General features: G+C 34.8%; 1 protein-coding gene across 1 annotated transcript in view; it reads right to left on the bottom strand.

Moving 5' to 3' along the window:
* CDK17 (cyclin dependent kinase 17) overlaps positions 1–25,075 on the bottom strand; it is a 101,752-nt gene that overhangs the window by 10,512 nt on the left and 66,165 nt on the right. The window contains exons 3-11 of the mRNA XM_047788235.1: positions 23,091–23,255; positions 18,194–18,327; positions 15,979–16,104; positions 9,565–9,621; positions 8,236–8,350; positions 7,369–7,463; positions 6,912–6,974; positions 4,699–4,822; positions 58–178 (exon numbers count right to left, since the gene is read on the bottom strand). Coding sequence (XP_047644191.1) covers positions 58–178; positions 4,699–4,822; positions 6,912–6,974; positions 7,369–7,463; positions 8,236–8,350; positions 9,565–9,621; positions 15,979–16,104; positions 18,194–18,327; positions 23,091–23,255 — 1,000 coding nt within the window. The remainder of the gene's footprint in view (positions 1–57; positions 179–4,698; positions 4,823–6,911; positions 6,975–7,368; positions 7,464–8,235; positions 8,351–9,564; positions 9,622–15,978; positions 16,105–18,193; positions 18,328–23,090; positions 23,256–25,075) is intronic.

The following is a 25,075-nucleotide window of genomic DNA, read 5'->3' as shown; positions in this document are numbered from 1 at the left end:
GTTAATAGCTATATTCTTTTAAAATTATAAATGGCAATAGTATCTGGGTATATTTACCACATGTCAATCTGTGTTGAGTACTCTGAGGAACCGAGAAGCACATCAGGTGGCCGGTACCACAGCGTGACAACTTCATTTGAGTAGGTCTTTGTGGGAACTGACTTGGCTCTGGCTAGTCCTTCATAGAGGGAAAAAAAAAATTAAGAAATACTAGAATGGATTTCCCAGTCCATATTCTCACCATGACTGCAGTCATAAGTATGGCTGAGATGGCCACCCTAAACTTTCTTAAAGCTTAACCAAATTAGTTTTATGAATTTTTTTGAGTTCTTGGGTCAGCAAATCCTTATGTAATTGAACTAAATAATCATAAGAGACTATGCTTACTTTTATGTGTGAATACACCTGGTATAGTATCTGGGTTAATCTAAACTTAAGACATTTTCCTTCTGTCCATGAATTATGATGCCAAAATTATTTTCTATTTTAACTTAAATTAATGCAAAATAGGCCAATGACATGAAGATAAATAAATTCACATCTTACACCTATAGGCTTTTGTCACCTTTTAACCTGATTCCAACTTTCACTGGCTATATCAATTATTATTTAGAAAAAAACCATGAAGTTATTGGTCCATGATCTTATTAAAGTTCTACTGACAATTCCCTTTCACAACTCTATTTAGAGAAAAGTTTCCTTGGAATAAATTACATTGCTGTTCTGTACTTTCTAAGTTATATGGCTAATTTTAAAATAAGATAAAGCTTATTGCCTTTGAGTATTATTAATTGCTGTAAATGACATAAAACACATACCATTCCTTCGTCAATTTAATATGAAATTCACTGATTAGGAATAAAGGCAAGAGCTCACAACTTTAGCTCTTGAGCCACTGGCATAAGAGAAATCATTTCTATGCCTCCAATTCTGATCACCTAAAGAAGTAAATTTAAAAGATGTCTGGGGGGTTCCCATTGTGGCTCAGTGGAAATGCATCTGAGTAGTAGCCATGAGGACGCAGGTTCGATCCCTGGCCTCACTCAGTGGGTTAAGGATAAGGTGTTGCCATGAGCTGTAGTGTAAGTGGCAGCTGCAGCTCAGATCTGGCATTGCTGTGGCTGTGGTGTAGGCCAGCAGCCATAGCTCAGATTCGACCTCCATATGCCTCAGGTATGGCCCTAAAAAGCAATTAAAAAAAAAAGATATCTGAAGAAATATAAATTCATATCAACATATAGTTTATTTCAAACAGCAAGGAATAATTCATTTTTAAGCTATGATTCCTGTTGTGTATAATTCTATTATATCTGATTAAAATATTAAAAATGTCATAAAAACTTATGATTCAATACATTGTTAAGCTGGATAAAGTCACCCAAATGAAACCAGAAATTTAAATAATTAGGCAGTACTCATACTATTTTCAATTAGTATTAGGGCTAAAGGGTGTACTGAAACAAAGCTGACATTTTTATTTATTTAATGACAAGTTTTACTCTAGGGTGTTTCTGCAGGATAGTGTACTGGTTATCACGTTAACATCCCACATCAGTAAAATAAATTCAACAAATTTTGGTAATGGGCAAAAGGGGTCAGCTTTCTGATTTCCTGTTATTAATACTGGGTTTTATGGGGGAAAGGACAAACGTGCAAGTTTATTAATCCTATAACCTATACATATAACATCAAAGCAAGTGTAGATTTAGTCTCCTTAGTACCTTACCTCCTTAGAGAATTCTAAACTAGGCTGCTTGTTCAAACAGGTTCCTGATTCTATCATTAATGACAAAGTCTAAAATTTATACTAACACTTCCTAGATCTGAATTTCACTGATCACAGGAAAAGTAGTAGAATTTTCACAAATCAAGAATAATTCATTGCAAAATACTCAGTTATATAACTCTCCCTTACTTGTGTCCAAAGTATACTTATTATGCAATCAATAAAAATAAATAAATAACTAAAAGCAATAAAAGCAAAGCTCATTGAACTATCTCATGTAATAATTAGATTTTCCTGTTGACCTATGGGGAGATGAAATTTGTCTGTCTTGCTTTGTAGAGGTTGGAAGCAAAATTTAAAGCACTCATAATATTCCCCCACCAAAAGTAAATTTTCGATGGCCTCTGCCTCTTTTTTTTTGTTTTTGTTTTTGTTTTGCATTTCTGACAGCCAAGCTAGGTTTCTCTATTGCTGCCATTCACATTGAGATTAAGGAGTAAGGAGCAGCAAATGCAGCCTGCTCCCCCCCACCCCAAAAAAAGGAGAGAGAAAAAGAGAGGGAGAAGAAAAGAGGAAAGGGGGTGGGGGGAGAGAGAGTGCAACTATTACTAGGAAAATAATAATATAAACTATGTCTTAGAGAGTTCCTGTTGTGGCTCAGCGGAAATGAATCTGACTGGTATCCATGAGGATGCAGGTTTGATCCCTGGCCTCACTCAGTGGGTTAAGGATCCAGCATTGCTGTGAGCTATGGTATAAGCGGCAGATTCGGCTTGGATCTGGTGTTGCTGTGGCTGTGGTGCAGGCCAGCAGCTACAGCTCTGATTTGACCCCTAGCCTGGGAACCTCCATATGCCTCGGGTGCAGCCCTAAAAGAGACCAAAAAAACCCAAAACAAAACAAAAAAACCTATGTCACAGAGACCCTATGTAAGCATAAGCAAATAACAATTTCTTAAACTCATGTGACCTATTCAATTCCTAATAGCAACCTACCTTTCAAACAAGTAAAAAAGTATTAAATGAATAAAATTATAGGAATTTCCAAAACAAATTCACCACTTAATAACACTGAATTTTTAATCTGTTAAATAGCTGAAACACTAATATTTATCAAATTTAATGAAATATTCCAAAAGTAAAACTACTATAATCACTTTTGAAAAGTGATAAATATTAGCCATGAAAACTGCAGTTTTTAAAAACAAATTTCTCTTAGAGTATTCAAACTCTCAGAATGTGAATATTAAAAAAAAGCTACTATACAAATTTCCTTAATATAAAATAATTTACTCCCAAGAGGCAAGAAAACAGGTAATTTTATTTTACCTTTCTAGTCCCTTAAAATAAAATTCACTAAAGAGATACAGGTAGATAGCTATAATTAAATTAGGCATATAAATAAAAATGAGTCATAGTGACAGGAATATTAAAGGAATCTCTTTTGGTAATGGCATTTAAACTCTTTGGTCTCAAGACCCCTTTTAGACACTTAAAAATTATTGAGAACTCAAAGAGTTTATATAGATTATATTTATTGATATTTGCATATTAGAAAAACAGAGAAAAATCTAAAACCTATCCATTAAAAACATCACTAACGAATATTTTTAAGAAATATATTTTTTCAAAATAGAAATTAGTACAAATGGCCTTGCTTTACCATTTCTGTAGTCTAATTTAATAGAAGGCAGCTGGATTCTCATATTTGCTTTTGCATTCAGTCTGTTATGTGCTGCTTTGATTGGAGTTTATATACATGGAGAATAAAGACTTCACACAGATGTGAAGTTGGAAAGAAGACGTTTTAATAGCCTTTTCTGATTATTGCACATATCTCTTTTGCTACATCGGAATTAGGAAATATTTAGCTTTTTAAAGATTATGTGGTAAATGAAACTGTATCAACTTCTCGTATTCTTGTTACATTAAAATTCACTAGTCTATCTTGTACTTTAAGTGGATATTTTACCTATGCATGATTCTCTAATATCATGTATTGGTCATTTGGAAAATACTGGTTCCCTGAATTATTCAGATATTACAATTGTTCACACATTTTTTTAGCATATCAAAAATTAATATCATCACGGATCTCATCAGAGAAATCTTCAAGTATCAGGAAGCTATCAAACTCAAAACAGCAGATCCAAATTTCCAAAATCTAATTTTTGCTTGAAAACACAGATTTTACTATTATCAAGAAAGTACTTTCACAGTTGTTTTCTTTGATATGACAGGCTCACTTCATTCAAGAAAAGGTCTGCCAAATACCTAATTCTCAGTAACCACAGTCTATCTGCTGATCATTTTCTTTTTCCAAGTAAAAATGATACTTCTTTTTAAAAAAGGGCTAGTTCAGCTTGCGCTAATATAACTACACAAGCCCTTTTCCTTGAAATAACTATAGTATTTGGGGTGCAGCAAATGTGTTTTCTGTATATTTTCCATTTCATCATACAAAATATTAAAAAGACACATATTCAAAGATGGAGATTTAATAAAATTTAATAAATTTTACTGCTTCATCAGATACTTTCTGAAGTGTTTTCTTCCTATAAGTGTATTGTAGTGAAGAATACAATGACTACTAATAAGTACAGTTTGGTGCAAATGCTTCGATTTATACGAAAGGCATCAGTAGCTCTGTCCCTTCTTACTTTTGGAAAATCAATGCAAATATTAACGCAATGAAAAAGACAAGTAAACATTTAGTATAATTTGATATTACATTATACTTTTGGAGATCCCCTGAAAGGGTCTCAGGACTCTTAGGGGTCTATGCCACACCTGAGAACTGGTGACTTTTAGCATTCACTTATGTAACTCACCCGCCCAAGTTTTCAAACGTCTTATTCCATGAGCTAGTGAGAAAACTTCAAGCCCACATAAAAGCAATCTTACAGTGTCAACAGTTGTTCTTTTAAACTTAACCACCTGGATCTATTTATAAATATCTCATACATTCCATACCAAAATCTGCTAGCTTTAATTCTCCTTTTTCATTAATGAGGAGATTCTGCGGTTTTAAGTCTCGATGCAAGACCTTTCTTCTGTGGCAATATGCCAAACCACGTAGAATCTGGTATAGAAAGAGCTATAGAAACAAAAATAGAAATTAGTCTTACAGATAATAAGATATACTTTGGTATAATTTATGGCAAACAGAAAAGCAACTGGCCTAGAACAGTAAAAGAAGAAAAAAAAAGGATACCCATCCTTTTTTCACATGTTGTTTTCTGAATTTTACAATTTATTATTATTCTATTTGAAGCATCTATAATTTTTTTTTAGTCTTAGAAAAATAAATACTGAAAACAAAGTGAAATAAAACTGTCTTAGTAGTAGCAGTAGTTAATTTGTTACAGAAAATGATTTCAAATAAACATAACCTCCAAATCTTATAGGCCTTAAGGTTTACAGTTTAATTATGAAATTCTGGCAAAACAAACAATCATCTTGTACTCCCCACTTCCCTCTCCCTCGCCAAAAAAAAAAAAAAAAAACCCTGCTATCTGGGACAGTGTCTAAAATAAAGCGTTGGAACTGGTGGTTTTATGAACATTCTGAGGTGTCAAAAAGAATGGTGCTGCATAGCTCTGGCAAATTATGTGCTATAAAAATAACCTAAAATAACCTAAACCAGCTTCTATCACCCACCTCCTGGGTACTTGACTTTCAGCACCTCCTACTCAGCCTTCAAAATCTGCTATGATTCAGAAAAGGAAATTACCATGGTAGAGCTCTGAATGACTTTTTGAAAAAAGCAAGTCCTATAAGGCTCATGGTAGACTTTCTGTTATGGATTTTGGTGGAAAAAGGAATGTGAAACAAGAAGGTCTTTGATTCTTTGTGGTTAACAACAAAGAGCCTCAGTCCAGGATTCAGGAGTTTGCTTTGGTTTACTTAAAGGTAAAAAACAGCATTAGAACTTTGAGAATAGCCAAGACAGCAGGTGAACAATGGGCCTGAAGAATTTCTAATCAGTTAGCAGAGTTTCTACACTCTGCATATTTACGTATTTTGAAAATTCTAAAATTACTATTTCCAAATATTCCCGTTATATTTTTTTCCCCAAACATAAAAAGTAAGTGCTATTTAAACAGAGAATAAAACACTTAAGCTAGCTATCTAGACCTGGCTTAAAACATACAAATTTCTCAAATCTTTGCCAAATTATAATAATTAAGGACAATTTTCTTTGCAAATTGTTGCTAATGTGAAAGCAGAAAAAAACAACATAAAAGCCGCAAACAGAAATAAACACAAGTGAGATTCAAAACACCTTGCAAAATAAAATGTAAAATATGATGAAAACAATTCTCACAGCATATATATGGTAGGAGACTTAAAGCCCTGGTCTAAAATCTTAGCAATGTGTCATCCATGTTTTGGAACGTTCAGTGAAAGAAACTGGCTCTCCTTTATAACAAACTATTTTTAAAAGTATATAAGTTTAAAGTTACTATCTAGAGAGTTGGAAATGCCTCAAACACACAGCTGGGATAACCTATTTCCAGAACAGTTTCTCACAAACTGTTGACTAAGTTTGGATAAAGAAATCTTGGGTAAATTTGGAGTATACCAGGTCAAAGAAACCTACTGTAAGAACACAACTACATCAAAGGTTTTTACTTGATTTTACTTTTGGGTTTCATCTGGCACTATTTAGATTTTGATATAATAGGCTTGTTTTCTTTCTAAGCTGATTATACCTGTAAATGTAATTCTATAGATACCTAAAACAATCAGTGCTATAAATATGAAAGGAAATGTCAAAAGCACTTTTTAAGACTTTTTAAATGAAGTCGTTTTACAAAAACATTTTATTCTAAGAAATACTACAGCTAGTAAATAGAAGTTCTGAGTATATACATTCAGAGGATAATAACCTATTTAAAATGCCTAACAGAGGAAGTTCCCTTGTGGTGTAGCGAGTTAAGGAGCTGGCATTGCTACAGCTGAGGTGCAGGCAGCAACTACAGCACAGCTTTGCTCTCCGGCCTGGGAACTTCCACATGCTGTGGGTGTGGCCAAAAGAAAAACAAAAATAAATAAATAAAAAGGTAGAAAATACCGAAGCAGAATAGTTATGGGACTGGCATATTTCATTATGTAATGTAGTTCTTCTATGCTTAGTGTTTGTGTGCTTTAAACAAAAATTTAAAAGACACATTAAAGCATACCTTTACATTGTGCATGCTCATGATGTTTCCACAGTCATCCATGTACTGTTTTAGATCTTTATCCTGAAAAAATACAGCACTTTATTATGTGATACATAGTTCTGAGAGAGCATGGCTGATTTGCTTAATACTATTTAGTTCTTAAAAATAAGCTTTTTTAAAATTAAAGTACATTTGATTTACAATGTTGTATTAGTTCCTGGTGTACAACAAAGTAACTCAGTTATATATGTGTGTGTGTGTGTATATATATATATATATATATATACACACACACACACACACACATATATGCTTTTGCAAAAAGTAAGTTGTTTTTTGAGAAAAGATACTGAATTCACCACACATAATTTAATCAGATACTAATAACAATAATGTCCCTAGGGCTGTTAAAAAATCCAATTTGCTATGTTTTATTACAGTAAAATTAAATATTGAACTTTTATTAAATGCTTACCAGATACTCAAAGACCAGGGTCAAAGATTTATCTGTGTGAACAATGTCATGTAAGGTAACAATATTTGCATGTTTTAGATCCTTTAATAGTGAAACTGTAAAATAGAAAAAAAAAAAAGTCAATTACTTAGCCTGTAATAACCAGTATTTAAAAAACCCTTAAGTCTAACATAAATGACTGAGTTTAAGAATCTCTTAAATTGAAAACATTAATCCACCAAAGGAATTTGTGGTAGAAATTCTAATAGAATCAATTTCTTTCTTTGCTCTTATGGTTCTGGGTTTGACATTTTTAATACTTAAAATTATCCCCAATGTTACATTAATATTCTCTATATCATCTTCTGTTTTTTCCTCAAATGTTAACTTATTAAGAATTCCAGGTTTAATTTAGATACAAAGTCAGGGTACTTTTTCCCTCCATATTGCTTATCAGTTGCCTCCAACTATTTTCTGGATAATTTGTCTTTTTAAAAAATGGTGTCATTATGTATCTACATCCTGTATACACTAATTTATAGTTAGCATTTCCCTAATGTCAAATATTTATCTGACAATGATCTTTAATGACTTCATTACAATATTTCATTATAAGCTGTACAATAATATGATTAATTCCTTTCTGTTAAATATTTCAGCTTTAGATACTGCTCCCCCTCCACCCACCCCCGGCCCTGGTTTTATTGAATTCTTTTTCCTCAATAAGATGCCAAAAGCTTATGATGGCATATATCTTCCAGTCATCTACTATTTCTATATCTGAGTTCCTCTTACTTACACAAAATGAACTCTTATCATGCTGCTTTGGTTTTAAAAGTTCTATATAAAGTTCATAACACATCCTTCTCACGAAAGTACAAACTATACCTTCTCTTATTGCTGTGCAGGGTGCACCTTCTTCATGTTCCAATCGGATCTCTTTCAATGCCACCAAATTCTCTGTCAATTTACTTCTTCCTTTATATACTGTTGCATACGTACCCTATAAAACACATTTTTGAAAGACACATCAAAAACATCAGAAGAGTTTGTCTACACCATCTATACAATAAAGAGCCCTAACTAAATTTCTAATTTCTAAGCATATGTTACATTCCATCTTTCAAGGAAAACTCTACCATGATGACTTTCGGTTTTCCTATAGCCCAGAGGACTTTCAGTTCCACACACAGTTTCCCTACTCTTACCACCCTATAAAGGAGTCCCTCAAAAGTATGAAAACAGGAGTTCTCGTTGTGGCTTAGTGAATTAAGAACCCGACTAATATCCAAGAGGAGACGGTCTGGTCCCTGGCCTTGCTTAGTGGGTTAAGGATGTGGCACTGACCTGTGGTGTAGGTCACAGACACAGCTCGGATCTGGTGTGGCTGTGGCTGTGGCGTAGTCTGGCAGCTACAGCTCTGATTCACCCCCTAGCCTGGGAACTGCCATGTGCCATGAGTGTGGCACTAAAAAGAAAGAAAAAAACTATGACAACATTGGGAGAATATTTAATTTATTTCTTATACTTTGTATCAAATTAACAACTGGATGGATAGCTTTAGAATCAAAGGTACTCTACTTGCACTGATAAGTGGAGATTGAGGATGTTAAGCATAATAACTGAAAATTGAAAATATCAACTAATGTTGTTAAAGTTGACCAGATTTCAGACTTTTTAGCATCTCTGTATACTTTAACAAGCAAATATATTCTGCATATTTCTTCCGTCATTGCCAGGAAAGCCCTCAAACTTCCTAAAGCCTTCACCATTACCTAAATTCTATGATTTTCCTCACCCTTTCTGACTCTGGGAGATAAACAATTTAAAATTAGTACTAGTAGCAAGTTCAAGAAAACCAAAGTCTTCTGAACCTAGAATTTCCTTAACCTTCAATGTGATAGGCCTTTATCCTTAAATATACTATTTTGATTTTTCACAAGTTTGAACACATGTAATTTCCCACCTGATAGTATAGAGAACAGACTACCAGGAAACTAGCTAAACAAATAGAAGTCTATTTTGTTACCAAGAATGCACAGTATTTTGTGTTTCAATAGATGGTTATAAAATTTCATTTCTTCTCACACCGGGGATCATTTAAAGAATTAAAAGGATTTTCATTCTAACATTTTGTTGCCTTTTCAGAACAAGATATAATCATTTAGATGGCATGGAAAAATATTTCTTATGTTTTAAAAATAAACATTAACTTACCTCTCCAAGCTTTTCTAACTTGATGTAGGTTTCCATTTTTCCAAACCCAATTTCTGACTAAAAGCAAACAATTATAAATTTAGTATTCTTAAAATTTCAATTCATTTCTTCCTCAATTTCTGAAACTCTCCTGCTCCAAAGAGAGTCTTGGATTAGAAAAATCTGATTATAATTAAATTGTTGAACATCTGTCAAGTTTTAAAATAATTTTTTTTAATTGGAACACTCCAGTTTCAAGAACATCAAAGTTCACAATTAAAATTGTCAACCCATCTTTCATATAGATCAACTAACACTCTGTTATGAAAAAGTTTTCTTCTATTTTAAGACCCTGAAGTTTTAAGCTAACACAGGCATTTTAAGATACTAAAGAATATTATAAAAGATAACCATATAGTTTTCTTTATAATAAAATTGCAAAATAAGTAATTTTCCTACATGCTTATTTTCATCAATCTTTGTGTCCACTAGGAAGCCCCACAAACAATAAGGAAGGCCTTCAAACAACAGGTCTTCCTATTAAGGAAGGCCTACTTATTTCAGGTTTTCCCACCAAAATATAATAAAAAAGACAACTGCAAGTAACACTCTACTGTGAATCAGGAAACGGCTAACACAGAAGAACCAATATATATCAGCCCCATCCACTCCCTCAAAAAGGCTTCAAAAAAAGTGAATTCTCAAAACCGTTGCTTTTAAACCTTGAGCTTATGTGCCTATTTTGTATGGAATCAATAAATGAGGCAGATGGAATATACCCAAATATGTAATGGAAATCCAGTATTTAAAAACTAAATGCAAACAAAACAAAAACCTTAACACAGGAGATTTAGAGAAAGAAAAAAAATATATAATGATAAAAATTTAGGGATTGAGAGAGCAGAAATAATGGTTAAGTTAAAGATAAGAATAAGAATTTTCTTCTTAGTCTTTTTTTAAAGAATGTTCTCAAATTGCTTTCTACTACCCCTTTGTAGATATGGAAAAGGCAGTAACAATCTAAACATTCATTTCTCAGTTAGAGTGAAACTAACTCCCTTAAAAAAATAGCTAGTGAAGCGTTCCCGTGGTGGCACAATGGAAACGAATTCGACCAGGATCGATGAGGACATGGGTCCGATCCCTGGCCTCGCTTAGTGGGTTCAGGATTTGGCGTTGCCCTGAGCTGTGGTGTAGGTCACACGCGGCTCGGATTCCTCACTGCTGTGACTGTGATGTAGGCCCGCAGCTGTAGCTCTGATTTGACCCCTAGCTTGGGAACTTCCATATGCCATGAGTGCGACACTAAAAAGAAAAAACAAAGCCAGTGAAAGGAAATAATGTTCTTTATACATAACCTCAGGTCTCAGATGTATATAAATACTGGATTGTTAAATACTATCTTTTAGTCAAATTCTGGATGTTCAAATGCACAATTTTTTCTGGAGTTGAGTAAAATAAAAATGATACTTGACAGTTTGACTTACTATCACTCACCACTTTGACCAAAAGGATAAACTGCCCAAAGTTAAATGGTCAAAAGTAGCAGAAGATGGGAGTTCCCTTCATGGCTCAACGGTTAACAAATCTGACTAGGATCCATGAGAACACAGCATTCAATCCCTGGCCTTGCTCAGTAGGTTAAAGATCCAGCGTTGTTGTAAGCTGTGATGTAGGTTGCAGATGCAGCTCAAGTCTGGCATTGCTGTGGCTCTGGTGCAGGCCAGCAGCTGTAGCTCTGATTAGACCCCTAGCCTGGGAACCTCCATACGCCACGGGTGCAGCCCTAAAAGGACAAAAAAAAAAAAAAAAAAAAGCCATCATCTTTAACAAGGAGACACACATGGAAAAATATAGCTATAAGCTGGGAATTTTATCTTATTAGGAGTTGGGAAAATTTCTTATTCATTCTTTTATCTAAAGTGAATAAATACTAGCATACCCTTAAATACACTTTTGTCCAGTGGTGGCTAAGGTAAAAATACCGAGGTTTGCTTTAGAGTATGCAAATGAACTACAAATTCAACACTGCAGTGATAAAAATGTAAATACTACTGTATCATATAAAATAAATAATGAATAACCTGTAAGAGATGTATCAGAAATCAACATTACAAAGAGTCACTTTTCAGAGAATGTAAAAATTTAGTGAGATCATTAAAATATGCTAAAAGTCTGCTTTCTAAAAACAAGTACTACAATTGTCTGCCAGAACCCAATTCAAGGGGTAAAATGTACCCACCTCATCACATTTTAATGATTCCCAACTTTTAGGATTAATAATTACATCCAAATATTACTTACTGAATCTTTGCATAGAATTTCTAGAAAGTTTTCCTTGCATTTTTATCTGCTGAACATGACGAGATTAACAATAGATATAATGACTAGCTTGTTGACAGGCTCTCCTACAGGAATTATTCAGAGGACAGAGGACAAAGCTCATTTATTCAACATTTACGGAGCATAATTCTAGGTACTGGGGATACAGTGAAGAAGACAGATGTGATTCCTGCCTTCATGAGTTCACAGACTACATTATTTTAGAATATTTTAAATGTTTCATAAAAATAGAAATAATAGCTAAATAATAGAATAAGCTTTGCATGTTAATAAAACATATAAATCTCCTTAAGTCTGCTTTCCAAATGAAGATCATTTTTTTACCTGATACTTCACTGTTCGAAGAGAATACTAGGCTTGCTTGGAAAACCAAGCAAACTCCTGTTCACATAGCTCATACATAAGCACACGAAAATTAAACAAAGCAAAAACAAGGATAAACTATAATTTATAAAGCATTCCTATAACTTAGTATTGAGCACTGTGGGGTATTTCTTGATTATTTTGGCTCTGCCAATATAATCACCATATCAAAGTTATAAAGATGTATTAACATGCTGGCAATGCAGTTCTAGCTGAGCTTCAAAAAAAATGAAATATGTGCAAAAGTTCTATAACTGCCATTCTAAAAGTGAATGTGTACATAAGAAAAACTGGAGGCAAAGGGAGATTCTCCAAAACCCCATTTCCCTCCTTGTGAGATTCACTGTTACTGACAGAAATGTGTTCTAGCTTAGATGGGGGCGGGAGGGCAGAAAAGTGACAGAACCTCCATTCTACTTGGTCATTTTATCTTAAAAAATGTGCTGTTACTATCATGCTACTACCTTAATTCTGCCGATAATATGCCAACAAATAAAGCTGTGGGTAGTAATGAACCTCACTTCCACACCCCATGATATATTTATTATTTTTGAGAGACACCAGGACTTAATACTCTATTTTCTCACCTGCTCTTAGAAATACAGACTGCATATGATCTATATTGGTAAAATCATGAATGCGGAATCTAAAACTTACTGTTTAGGAAGAAGCAGATTCTTAAAATGCATATAATCTATAATTTCCATAAAATGAGACAAATTTTCATATACAGATTAGGTTTACTAAAGCCACACTTAACACGCTTATAAAACTTCCCTAGGGAATTTCACCATTGTAAGTGTAACAATGCTCTAATAAATCTTGATTATCTGTATATGGGCTTTCCCACTAATGTTTAACTAAATATGTTAAGAGAATATTCCACTTATCAACTATAAATGAGTATTAAATACACTTCACCAATCTAATAACCAGTATCTTTAAAATGAGATAGGATGACTAAATGTAATGTGGTGTCCTGCATGGAACCCTGGGGAGGTGGGGGAGAGATTAGTGAAAGACTAGGGAAATTTGAATAAAGTATGGAGTTTAGTTAATTGCAATGTACCAATACTGGTTTCCTCAGTTGTGACAAACGTACTAAAACAATATAAAATGTTAATAACAGGGGTAACTGGGAATGTGGTATAAGGGAACTGTCTATATAATCTTTTAAATTTTTCTATAAATCTGTAACTAGTCTAAAATAAAAAGTCAATAGAAAAGATTTGGAGTTCCCAATGTGGCTCAGTGGTTAACGAATCCGACTAGGAACCATGAGGTTGCGGGTTCGATCCCTGGCCTTGTTCAGTGGGTTAAGGATCCAGCGTTGCCATGAGCTGTGGTGTAGGTTGCAGACGCAGCTCGGATCCTGCGTTGCTGTGGCTCTGGCATAGGCCAGCAGCGACAGCTCCGGTTCAACCCCTAGCCTGGGAACCTTCATATGCAGCGGGAGCGGCCCAAGAAATGGCAAAAAGACCAAAAAGACCAAAAAAAAAAAAAAAAGAAAGGATTTGGCAAGAGAGGAAGACTGACTACAGATGAGTGTACTGTAGTAACAAATATGCTAAGCACCCTGAGGAGATGAGACAGGAAAAAGGACAATCCCTCAATATTAAAAAAAAAAAGAGTAAATGAATATAGCTCTAGGTAGATTTGCACATCTGTAGTTCAGAAAATGAGAGGGTTTCTAATTAGTGGCTTCTCTCTTCTTTATCATGTAGTAGGAGAAGTCATCTGCTTTGAGTGAGAGGGAAAGAATTAACCAGAGAAACACAACATAGGAAAATATGATGCCCAAGTGATACTGAGGATCCAGTTGAGGTTGATGATGTATTCACAGAAGAACCAATCAGCCCTATTGTCTATCTTTCTCCACTAGATATGAATTCTGTGACTTGTTTCTTACTTACTACTTAATCAAAAGATTTAACGTATTTTTACTTCTCTAATTATTTGTATGTTGCTATTGAAATTAAGAAAACAAAACTTTCATCCTTTCAGAAAGACAAAATTTTGGAGTTCCCATCATGGCTCAGTGGAAATGAATCTGATTAGCAGCCAGGAGGACGCAGGTTCGTTCCCTGGCTTTGCTCAGTGGGTTAAGGATCCAGCGTTGCCGTGAGCTATGATGTAGGTTGCAGACATGGCTCGGGATCTGGCATTGCTGTGGCTGTGGCATAGGCCAACGGCTACAGCTCTGATTCAACCCCAGCCTGGGAATCTACATATGCTGAGGGTGCGGCCCTGAAAAAAAGACAAAAAAAAAAAAGAAAAGACAAAATTTTGTATTTCGTCTTGAAAAAAAATTTTCTTTTTTAGATAGAGTATATATCCATAAAAACATAAGCTCTAACAAATCTGAAAAATACTTTTCTTTCCCCATCTCCTTTCCACCCATTCCCTAATCCTTCCCCTTCACATAAAACGTAGGATATTTAAGAATAATTTTCTAAATTTTCATGGCTTTGGTAAGGTAGATAAATAATGAAAAGGATGAACTGATAGAAATTAAAACACAGCTGGTATGAGTAATCTTAAATATACACACAAATTCAGATAGAAAACAAGGGAGGTTAGTAGTAACATTCAACATAATAAAAACTCCTGTCACTTCACATTCATTAGAGGGCACTGTTTTCCTTAATTTCATGTACAATGAAAAAGCTAGGTCTTAGAGGATAACTTTGGTGATTAAATCATCATACCTTTAGTCCCAATAGGAATATTTAATAACTCCAAAGTTTATTCTAAGTACTAATCTTTAATACAAACTGATAACCAAAGAACATTTTCAACCAGGTAACTAAATGACAAAGTTATTTGAATAAAGATGTCTTAAGCAGTGATGCAAAAATTAGGACTGTAAGCTTATACCAAAATCAAATGGTATTACAATTTTATCGTATATTGTGTATGTCAATGTATTCACATTATACACAGTACTACATAATTTTATTATTTAGGGTATATAACTAAAATAGAAGTTGCTGGTGGATAAAAACATTCGATGATACAATAAATAAAAAGAAGATGTAACAACTATGGCAACCCAGGACTCATCAATTATTCCTTCTTCAGACACACAGTTCAAGTGGGTACCAGGTCCTGCCTATTTTATCTCAACATAGTACCTAGGATCTAGGTTCTCCTTTCCATTTCCACATGACTGACACATCATCCCTAATTATGAATAAAGTCCTAATTTGTTTCCCTGCCTCTAGTCTTTCTCTCCTTTTACTTTACTTCATTGTTTATACTTTTCCTGAAGCTATGGTTATGAAACAAGGATCTTGTCGGTCCTTGTTTAAATAAATATCTGAGGTCCTTCTTTTCACAGGGGATGAAGTTCGGACTCATTGGCCTAACATCTAAGGCTTTTTAGAGTCTAGATCCATCCTACCTTTTTCAAGGCCTTTTCTTTAACATTAGTCCCTATCTACCTTCATGTCAGTTATAATCTTCTCAAAATACTCACATTCATACCTCTGGGTTTTATGATATGAAGTTTCCTGCTTAGAACACCCTTCTATTCAATGTCCACTGGACAAATTCCTACCCATCCAATATGCATCTTTAAACCATTAAGGAAAATGATAAAATCCATAAAGTAATGTAATCACTTTAGCTATCCAGTAATTAATTATAAAAATTAATATAAAATGTTTATACTCAGAAAATCAAACAAGGAGATCTGATGATGTAAGTACAGGAGACTTAAAAACTTACTAAGGAAGCTCTCCGAGACCTTCGGCTCATTGGTTGATCAAATGGTGGACTGTTTATCTGCAACTTTTCAAGATACCCATCAGGTATTCTGATATCTGCAGGCAGTGATAACCGCTTATTTAAATCCTTTAAAAAAGTAGGGAAAAAAGACACTGGTGGGTAACTGCAAACAGAAAAGTAAGGGCATCTGACTTTTGAATTCATGGGCTCTACTACCTTATTTCTTAGTGATAAGTTACTATAAGGTTTAATTGTGATTGCAAAATTACCTACATTGATTATATATAACATACTGAATGCAAATGTATGTACTGTGAGCAAAAGTATACAACTGTACAGAAATGGTATTCTGCAAGCCAGTTATTTCTGAGTCCTTTCACTGATAAATGCAACAGGGAATTTACACTGACACTGTTATACCACAGAAGAGGAATAGGCAAAGGCTACCACAAAATGGGATTGGTTTAAAGAGCTAAGTGGATATTTAATGATTTTGTATGCAACATAGTGAGAGAACCGAAATATTTTATTTTTGCTATGCCAATGGAGAGAAATAAAAGGCATTTCTATTTTTTACATCTCTTCCAGATGTAAAAAGAGCTCTTGCCTATATTATCATGCTAAGAAACATAAATCCTATAAAAATAAATCCCTACTATTTATAATAGTAACCAAACCAAGAAGCAAAATTGAGATGTAAAGGAAATGCATGTTTATTGAGAGATATATGACAAGTATAAAAATATTCTCAAATGATAAGAGAAAACAATGAAAAGTTAGTAATTCTCCCATATTAGTTTTATATTTTACATAACCCTAAACAAATCACAAATAATTCTTGGAAAAAATCAAAATGTTTTAAAATTTACCTAGACAAATATATAGAAAGCAATATCCAAAAACTTTCTAAAATAAGTAAGAGTAGGAGTTCCCTGGTGGCCTAGTGGTTAAGGATTTAGCATTGTCACTGCTGTGGCCTGGGTTGGATCCTTTGCCTGGGAACGTCTTACATGTAAAATAAAATAAAATGAAATAAAATAATAAGGGTATATGTATGTATGGGGTGGTGGCAGTAAGAAAGAAGTCTTTCCAGATATTAAACAATAAAAATAAAAAATGGAGAGTATGTCACCTTTGGGGGAAAAATAAACACAGCTCAATGGGACAATAAGAAAGTACAGATATAGATCCTAATAGTAAATAAAACTTTTAAACACAGAGTTGAAAATGCTATTTTACACCATTTAGAAACTGAGACTCTTTTCTGTAACTGATTCAGAAGCAATCTTTGATCAGTGAAAATGCAATCAACCAATAGGACAGATACCCTAATCATCATTAACTCAAAGCACTGAAAAAATAATATTCTGATTTCAAAATATGTTCAATTTGAGGGGAAAAAATTCTTTTAATTAATCTACAGAAGAAATAATAACATTCACAATTAACTTCTGTACAATGTTATACATAACATTGACAAAGATAAGGAAATGAGCTCTTCATTCTTTTACACAATATAACTTGTGTGTGCTACAAAGAATGAAGTATCCAGACATATCTCAAATATATAATTAAAACCATATTTTTTCTTTGTCTCTTTTTTTTGCCATTTCTAGGGCCACTTCTGCAGCATATGGAGGTTCCCAGACTAGGGGTCTAATCAGAGCTGTAGCCCCTGGCCTACGCCACAGACACAGCAACGAGGGATCCGAGCTGCATCTGCGACCTACACCACAGCTCATGGCAAAGCTGGATCCTTAACCCACTGAGTGAGACCAGGGATCGAACCCACAACCTCATGGTTCCTAGTCGGATTCATTAACCACTGAGCCACGACGGGAACTCCAAAATCATATTTTCTAAAAAGGAAATTTTGGTAATACATCATCCTGGATTTGTGGAATTTTTGAAAATCCACATTTCCCTTATAGAGACCCTACATAAATAGTGTTTTGCAGAATGTTAAATATAATTAATGTATACTTGCCTTGGGATAGTAGATAATTAGAAAAAACATATCCCCACACTAGTTTTTACTAATACAAAGAAACAACTTTCTTATACATGGCATTTGTTCTCATGAAAACTTTCAAATAAGCATTTATTCTGTTTGATATGCACATACACATATATATATACATACATTTGTATGTATGTATATGTTTACACACACACATACACACACAAAGGCCTTTTTATATTTTTTAAATGGTACCTCCATTGAGATCCGTCTATGTATACGATTTCTAAGACAAACACCCGTAGGTGACTGGACTTCATCAGATGATGTCCCAGAAGCTTGGTCACTCTCACCATCTGATCCCATTTTTAGATTTTCATGAACAATATCTGTATCAGAAAATGAAACATTACTTATCTTAGAAGAGATGTATTAAACTCACATAATTTATTATCACTACAGGTAAGATGCAGTCAGCCAACATGTAAAAATCACAGCATAAAAAGTCTTTTACATTCTGGGTACCACAGGTGTACGTTTAATCAAAATAGAACTCAAATGTCCCTAAAACAGTAGTAATAAATCCTTTTATGCTCTCAGATTACAGAGAGTTATATTAAAAGTTGAATAATAAAATTAAAGACTGAAAATAACACCTTAGGATTATTTAGTCAGAGCTCTTATTTTCCGGATCTGGAAACAGAGACCTTGAAAGGTTAAATGACTTGCAAAGGTCACACTAGAGGCAGAGAGAAAACAGAAAACTGGCCTTTTATTTAGTTTAGTACTCTTTCCATTAAATAATGTGCAACTGAGTCTACAGCCAAATGAATTGGTTCTTTGGATATTCTTTTAAAACTGTTGTACAGCTGCTAATGCAATTCCCCACCCCCTACTGTTAAAAAATAATAATTCAGAAAGATTCACTGGATATTTACTTTGTACTACAACTATAATACAAGTGCCACAAAATCTATCATGGGCAGAACATATTTCATTTATAATACAAGGTGGGTGGGTTATGATATATTTTTAATAGGAATAAAAGTTAAATGGGAGAAAAGGGAGGGAGATTAATTCCATCTGGGAATATTAAAAACAAACTTCCAAACTTGTGTTACCTGCTCATCTATTTGCACTTGTCAATCATCTAATTCAACTAGTAAGAGTAACCTACCGGAAACAAACAATTGCTAGATCTGGAGTTTCCGTTGTGGCTCAGTGGTAACGAACCTGACTAGGATCCATGAGAATATGGGTTTGATCCCTGGCCTCGCTCAGTGGGTTAAGGATCTGGCATTGTTGTGAGCTGTGGTGTAGATCACAGATGCGGTTCGGATCTGGCGTTGCTGTGGCTATGATGCAGGCTGGCAGCTACAGCTCTGCTTTGAGCCCCAGCCTGTGAACTTCCATATGCTCCAGGTATGGCCCTAAAACAACAACAACAACAACAACAACAAAAAGCTAGATCTGAAACATGTCTCTTGCCACTAGTCCTCACCATACAATTATTCATTCCCCTAAAAGCTTAATGTTGTTTCATGCTATAGTGCTTTAACAAATTTTTTCCCTTATATGTAAGAGATGCTTTTCTCCACTTTATCAATTTGGTGAACTCATTCTTCAAACCTATGCTGATATGTCATCAGCACTCAGTCAAGTCTTTTCTAACCTCAGACACAGATGACTGCTGCACTGAAGAGCACAACTACTACACTAAAGAGCATTTTGTCGTTCATATGGTTTTCATACCAAATTAAGAGATCCTCGGGGACAGAAACTGGCTTATTCACTTTTCTATTTCTAGAACCTAACAAAGTTTGTGGTACTTAATAGGTAGCTCAACAAATATTCCATTGAATTAAATATTAACTAAAAATCAAAGAATGGAGTAGGTAACTGTAGATTTTCTTTCAAATGAAATGTTATATGAAATATCAACATACAAAATAAATGAAAATAGCATTTCATAACTACAAATGTAAACTTTTAGTTAAGATTCGCTTATAAAAATATGAAAATTGTTCAAATGAACCAAAAACTTCAGGATCTCATCAATTCAGTCTTAGAATTCACACATTTCTGTATTTTGTCTTAGTAACACATTATTGAGAAAATTCTTATTTGCACCAATAAGCAGCTGCAAACAGTAATCAGTTTTAATAGAACAGTATATAAATTAAGAATATACTTCAATTACACAGATGTTTCAGTGGGTTAAGCATCTGGCATTGCCATGAGCTATGGTGTAGGTTGCAGACGCGGCTCGGATCTGGCATTGCTGTGGCTGGCAGCTGTAACTCTGATTTGACCCCTAGGCTGGGAACCTCCATGTGTCACAGGTGCGGCCCTTAAAAAAAAAAAAAAACAACAGTCAGCTTGGCAGTGAAAATCAATATACTGGGAGACTGATTTCTAGCCTGGTAGTATTTAATACATCTGAGATAAAGCATTCTTTTCTGTCACTCTTATTTAAAATAATTTAATTATTCCTTCCATTTCCAGCAAAATCTTAAAATTTGCCTTCCTCAAAATGTATAGCTTAGCTTGCATGAATGCATGCTTAATATCCCAAGCAAGACAAAGAGAGAACTGAAAGCTCAAAGCTATTACACAAAAATTGACTCTGTCACTTCTTTGGGAGAGGTTTCTCATCTTGCTAAGAAGGTGCTTGGGTTTAGCTATAAAATGAGATAAAAGATGAAGCTTTGGGTGTCTCACCTGCAAATGAGTGCCTTCTACAGAAAGGCAGGAGACTCTCAAAAATGCTACATCTTCAGTAAAGGACAGAGTGAAAAAGAAATCTGGTGCAATGCACTGAAGATTACAAAAGAGCATATTAATCTCAAACTATGGATAAATACTTGAGTACCATGTGAGTCAATCAAGAAACTGCTCATGTCATTAATGAGCAAGCGTAGTTCCAGTATAAATACCAGTTGGTATTTTCATTTCCATCAATAAGACAAAAATGAAACAATGAAGCCTTATGTCAAAACTTCCATTTACTTGCACTGGTATGAGCAACTTCTCTTCTTAATCAGGTAATGGTTTTTGAGTAACAGAAAAATATTTATTTCTCAAATGGCTCAATTTTTGTGTAATTCACCATGTAACAGCTACAGACAGATATAACACAATTTTAAATTTAATCTGCATTACTAGCATTTTCAACCTTAAAGTTTAGATTAAGGGTCAGCATATGTGACCTGTTTTTGAACGGCCTTGAGCCATATATGGCCCACAAAACCAGAAAAATTTTTACCGTCTGATCCTTTACAGAAAAGAAAAGGTTTGCCAATCTCTGGTCTAGACAACCAACAAAACAATAAATTAAGCCCTGATTTGAAGTGTTTTCCAATTTCAGTGGGGTAAATACTCCCTTTGTGGCCAATTCAATCTACCACCATGGCATCACTGAACAATCAGTTGAGAAATGTGCACACCATGACATAGTATTTTAACTGTACAGATACTATAGAAACAAATAACCCCCAAAGGATACACAACAGTAAAGTACAGCAAAATAATCAGGAAATAATGACATTTGAATGTTCATTACCTTTTTAAATTTAGCTTATTTAATTTTACATTCATACAATTTAAATTTTGATAATGGTTATGTTTAACAACCGGCTCGCAAAATTCCTGAAAATTCCTGAACCAGTATGAGCCACCTCTAGCACACCAATTTGTAGGGTTAAACCTACAAGGATAAGGGAGTTCCCATCGTGGCTCAGTGGTTAACGAATCCGACTAGGAACCATGAGGTTGCGGGTTTGATCCCTGGCCTTGCTCAGTGGGTTAAGGATCCCACGTTGCTGTGGCGTAGGCGGGCGTCTATGGCTCCGATTCAACCCCTAGCTTGGGAACCTCCATATGCCGCGGGAGTGGCCCAAGAAATGGCAAAAAAAGACAAAAAAAACACAAAAAACCAAAAAACCCACAAGGATAAGAGTTACATATATTTCCCATAGACGTATATTTCTCCTGTAGATAAGTTCATACTTCCAAAATAACAAAACACATGAGGAAATAATCCACCATGGCTAGAGTGAGCAGATAAAGCAAAAAACAAAATAAAACACTCAGAAACTTCAGTAAACATAATTATATCATAAGACCATAAAATAATTATACTTAAAATTATTTTTTAAAAAATCAAAACATGATATATAAGACACCATCAAAAAAGACAAGAGGAGTTCCCCTTGTGGTGCAGCAGAAATGAATCCGACTAGTATCTGTGAGGATACAGGTTTGATCCCAGGCCTCGCTCAGTGGGTTGGGGATCCGGTATTGCTGTGAGCTGTGGTATAGGTCGCAGATGCAGCTCAGATCCCACATTGCTGTGGCTGTGGCACAAGCGGCAGCTACAGCTCTGATTCGACCCCTTGCCTGCAAACTTCCATATGCCACGAGTGTAGCCCTAAAAAGGAAAGAAAAAAAAAAAATGAAAGAAATAAACAGTAACTTGCAGATACATTTGCCTAGACATTTAACTTTTTTTGCCTTTTTAGGGCCACGAGCACAGCACATGGAGGTTCCCAGGCTAGGGGTCAAATCGGAGCTATAGGTGCTGGCCTACGCCACAGCCACAGCAATACCAGATCTGAGCCATATCTGAGACCTACACCACAGCTCACCGCAAGGCCAGATCCTTAACCCACTGAGTGAAGCCAGGAATCAAACCTGCATCACCGATACTAGTCAGATTCATTTCCACTGAGCCATGACAGGAACTCCATGTTTTCCTAGATATTTAAAATGTCACAGTGACATAAGAATAACAATTCAGGTAATAATCGTATGTACTAATAAGCACTGGACTATGAAATGGTGATAATGTGGAGTTACTAAACTACGACCCTAAATTAAGCACCATGTCAAATTGCTATTCATCTTGAAACCTTTCACCCACCTCTTAAGGGCTCTGTTTCCTTCCTGGTGGACAGGTTTTCAAATATTACTCCTCTGTAGTATCAGCACTACTGCCTCTCTAGAACCTTCCATCTTACTGCTATCTCTTATTCTCAACTTGAGTTTTAACTTACAAGAAAAACTAGATAATAAAGGCTGGATGACTTCCATACAGCTAAAACCTAGCCATGAACATAACCTACAGTTAGAAAATTTTTAAAAAACAAATTACCTAATCTGCTTCCATTTCTGGGCATTGCCATGAAGGAACCAAGGCTTCCTCCAATAACGCTATGTGGTCTCCTCAACGGGGGCTTCTTGAAGGACCCCGTGTACTGGTGGAGGAAGGAATGCATACTGTGAGAGGTTGGAGGCCTGCCATTCTTCACGATAGGCTCTGTGGTTCACAATATCCAAAAATCATTCCATTAACAGCCCAAGATCCAGGATCACATGAGAAGGATTGAGAAAGCAAAAGAGAAAACAAAACAAGAGGTTACAATAGAGATCATTATATTCAACCTCATTTCCTTAGTTAAGTATATGAAGTACTAGGATTAAAATAATTCCTATAAAAAATACTTAGAGAAAATACTTTAATATTTGAAATTGGTCTAGTAACTTAATTATCCATTTTTAATACAATCAAATTGGTTAGCAATCACCAAACTACTAATATGGCCCACAGACTTTTTGATCTATTTATTTTAATACATCAAGATTGTTTCCATAATTCACCTACATTTACTGACAGTCTCATATATGCTTTATGATTAGGCATATGCCACAGAAAAGACATGGTCCTGGCCTGAAGGAACTTATATCCCTATTTGGCAGACACTTGAAAAAGTATGTCAATTTAGAAAATAAAACAGAATATGTACAGATCAATACAGGGGTTCTGAAATTTATCACCCCAAATTTGGGATTTTTTTTTTAATATAAAGGGTTTTTTAAATAAATCACAGACCTATTACCATGTGGAAACATAACAAAAATATAACACTTAAAAATCATTTAATTATAAATGGGGGAAATCCTGCTTTACGTTTACAGAGAATCTCATGACTCCTTTCTACTTCCAAAGAAGAAGTCTGATAAAGGTTAAGGACATAAAGTCTTCTGTGACACACAATTCGTCTTTTGCATTAGAATTACATTTTTACTAATAGAGTCAAATAATTTTAAAAGGAACTTGGGGAGTTCTTGTCATGGCACAGCGGAAGTGAATCCAACTAGTATCCATGAGGATACAGGTTCGATCCCTGGCCTCACTCAGTGGGTTGTGAGCTGTGGTGTACGTCCCAGATGTAGCTTGGAGCCCGTGATGCTGTGGCCATGGTGAAGGCCGGCAGCTGTAGCTCTGATTCCACCCCTAGCCTGGGAACCTCCGTATGCCGTATGCCGCACGTGCAGCCATAAAAAGAAAAAAAAAAAAAACAAACCAGTAATGGAAACTTTTAAAGCATTGTGCTAAATGAAATTAAGTCAGACACAAGAGGACAAATAAAAAGTAGAGGTGGTTACCAGGGTCGAGGGGAAGGGACATTGGGGAGTTATTGTTTAATGAAGAGTTTCAGTTTGGGATGATGAAAAACTTCTAGATAATGGATAGTGGTGATGGCTGTACGACAATGTGAATGTACTTAAAGCCACTAATACTGTACATTTCAAAATGGTTAAAACTGTAAATTATAGGTAATAGATATTTTACCACAGGATTTTTAAAAAATTCTAATATACGAAAAACTGAAGCAGATCTTTCTTATGATAAAGTAATTACTTCAAAATGAGGATTTCCAATGATTTTTTAATATTATAACATGGCATTCATTAGATCCCACCAAAAATTTTGACATTTATTTGGATCTTCTGAATATGTGAACTACTATGATCAGGAAAACACAATTTCTTAGACAACACCTTGCAGCCTTACTCATCTCCTATTCCTAATCCTGCTCTTATAAACACTATTATTAACCTGATTCTATTCCAGACCCTACACACACCCAACGAAGTCTATGCTTCAACCTCATTCTCTCATGCACCCTGTGTGGTCTGTAGGAGTCAGTACTCCTTACGAAGCTCTGTGTCATCCACTACTGTCAAAAATTAACTATTACTGCTACCACTTATCCAGTCAGCAGAAGAAAGGAAGAAACTTGGAAGACACACAATACCCATAAAACTAGGCTTGCTGACTCTAAACAATATGAT

This window comes from Phacochoerus africanus, chromosome 7 (genome assembly GCF_016906955.1).
Source record: "Phacochoerus africanus isolate WHEZ1 chromosome 7, ROS_Pafr_v1, whole genome shotgun sequence".
NCBI classification, from domain to species: Eukaryota; Metazoa; Chordata; class Mammalia; order Artiodactyla; family Suidae; genus Phacochoerus; species Phacochoerus africanus.
This window is presented reverse-complemented; position numbering and strand designations above follow the sequence as displayed.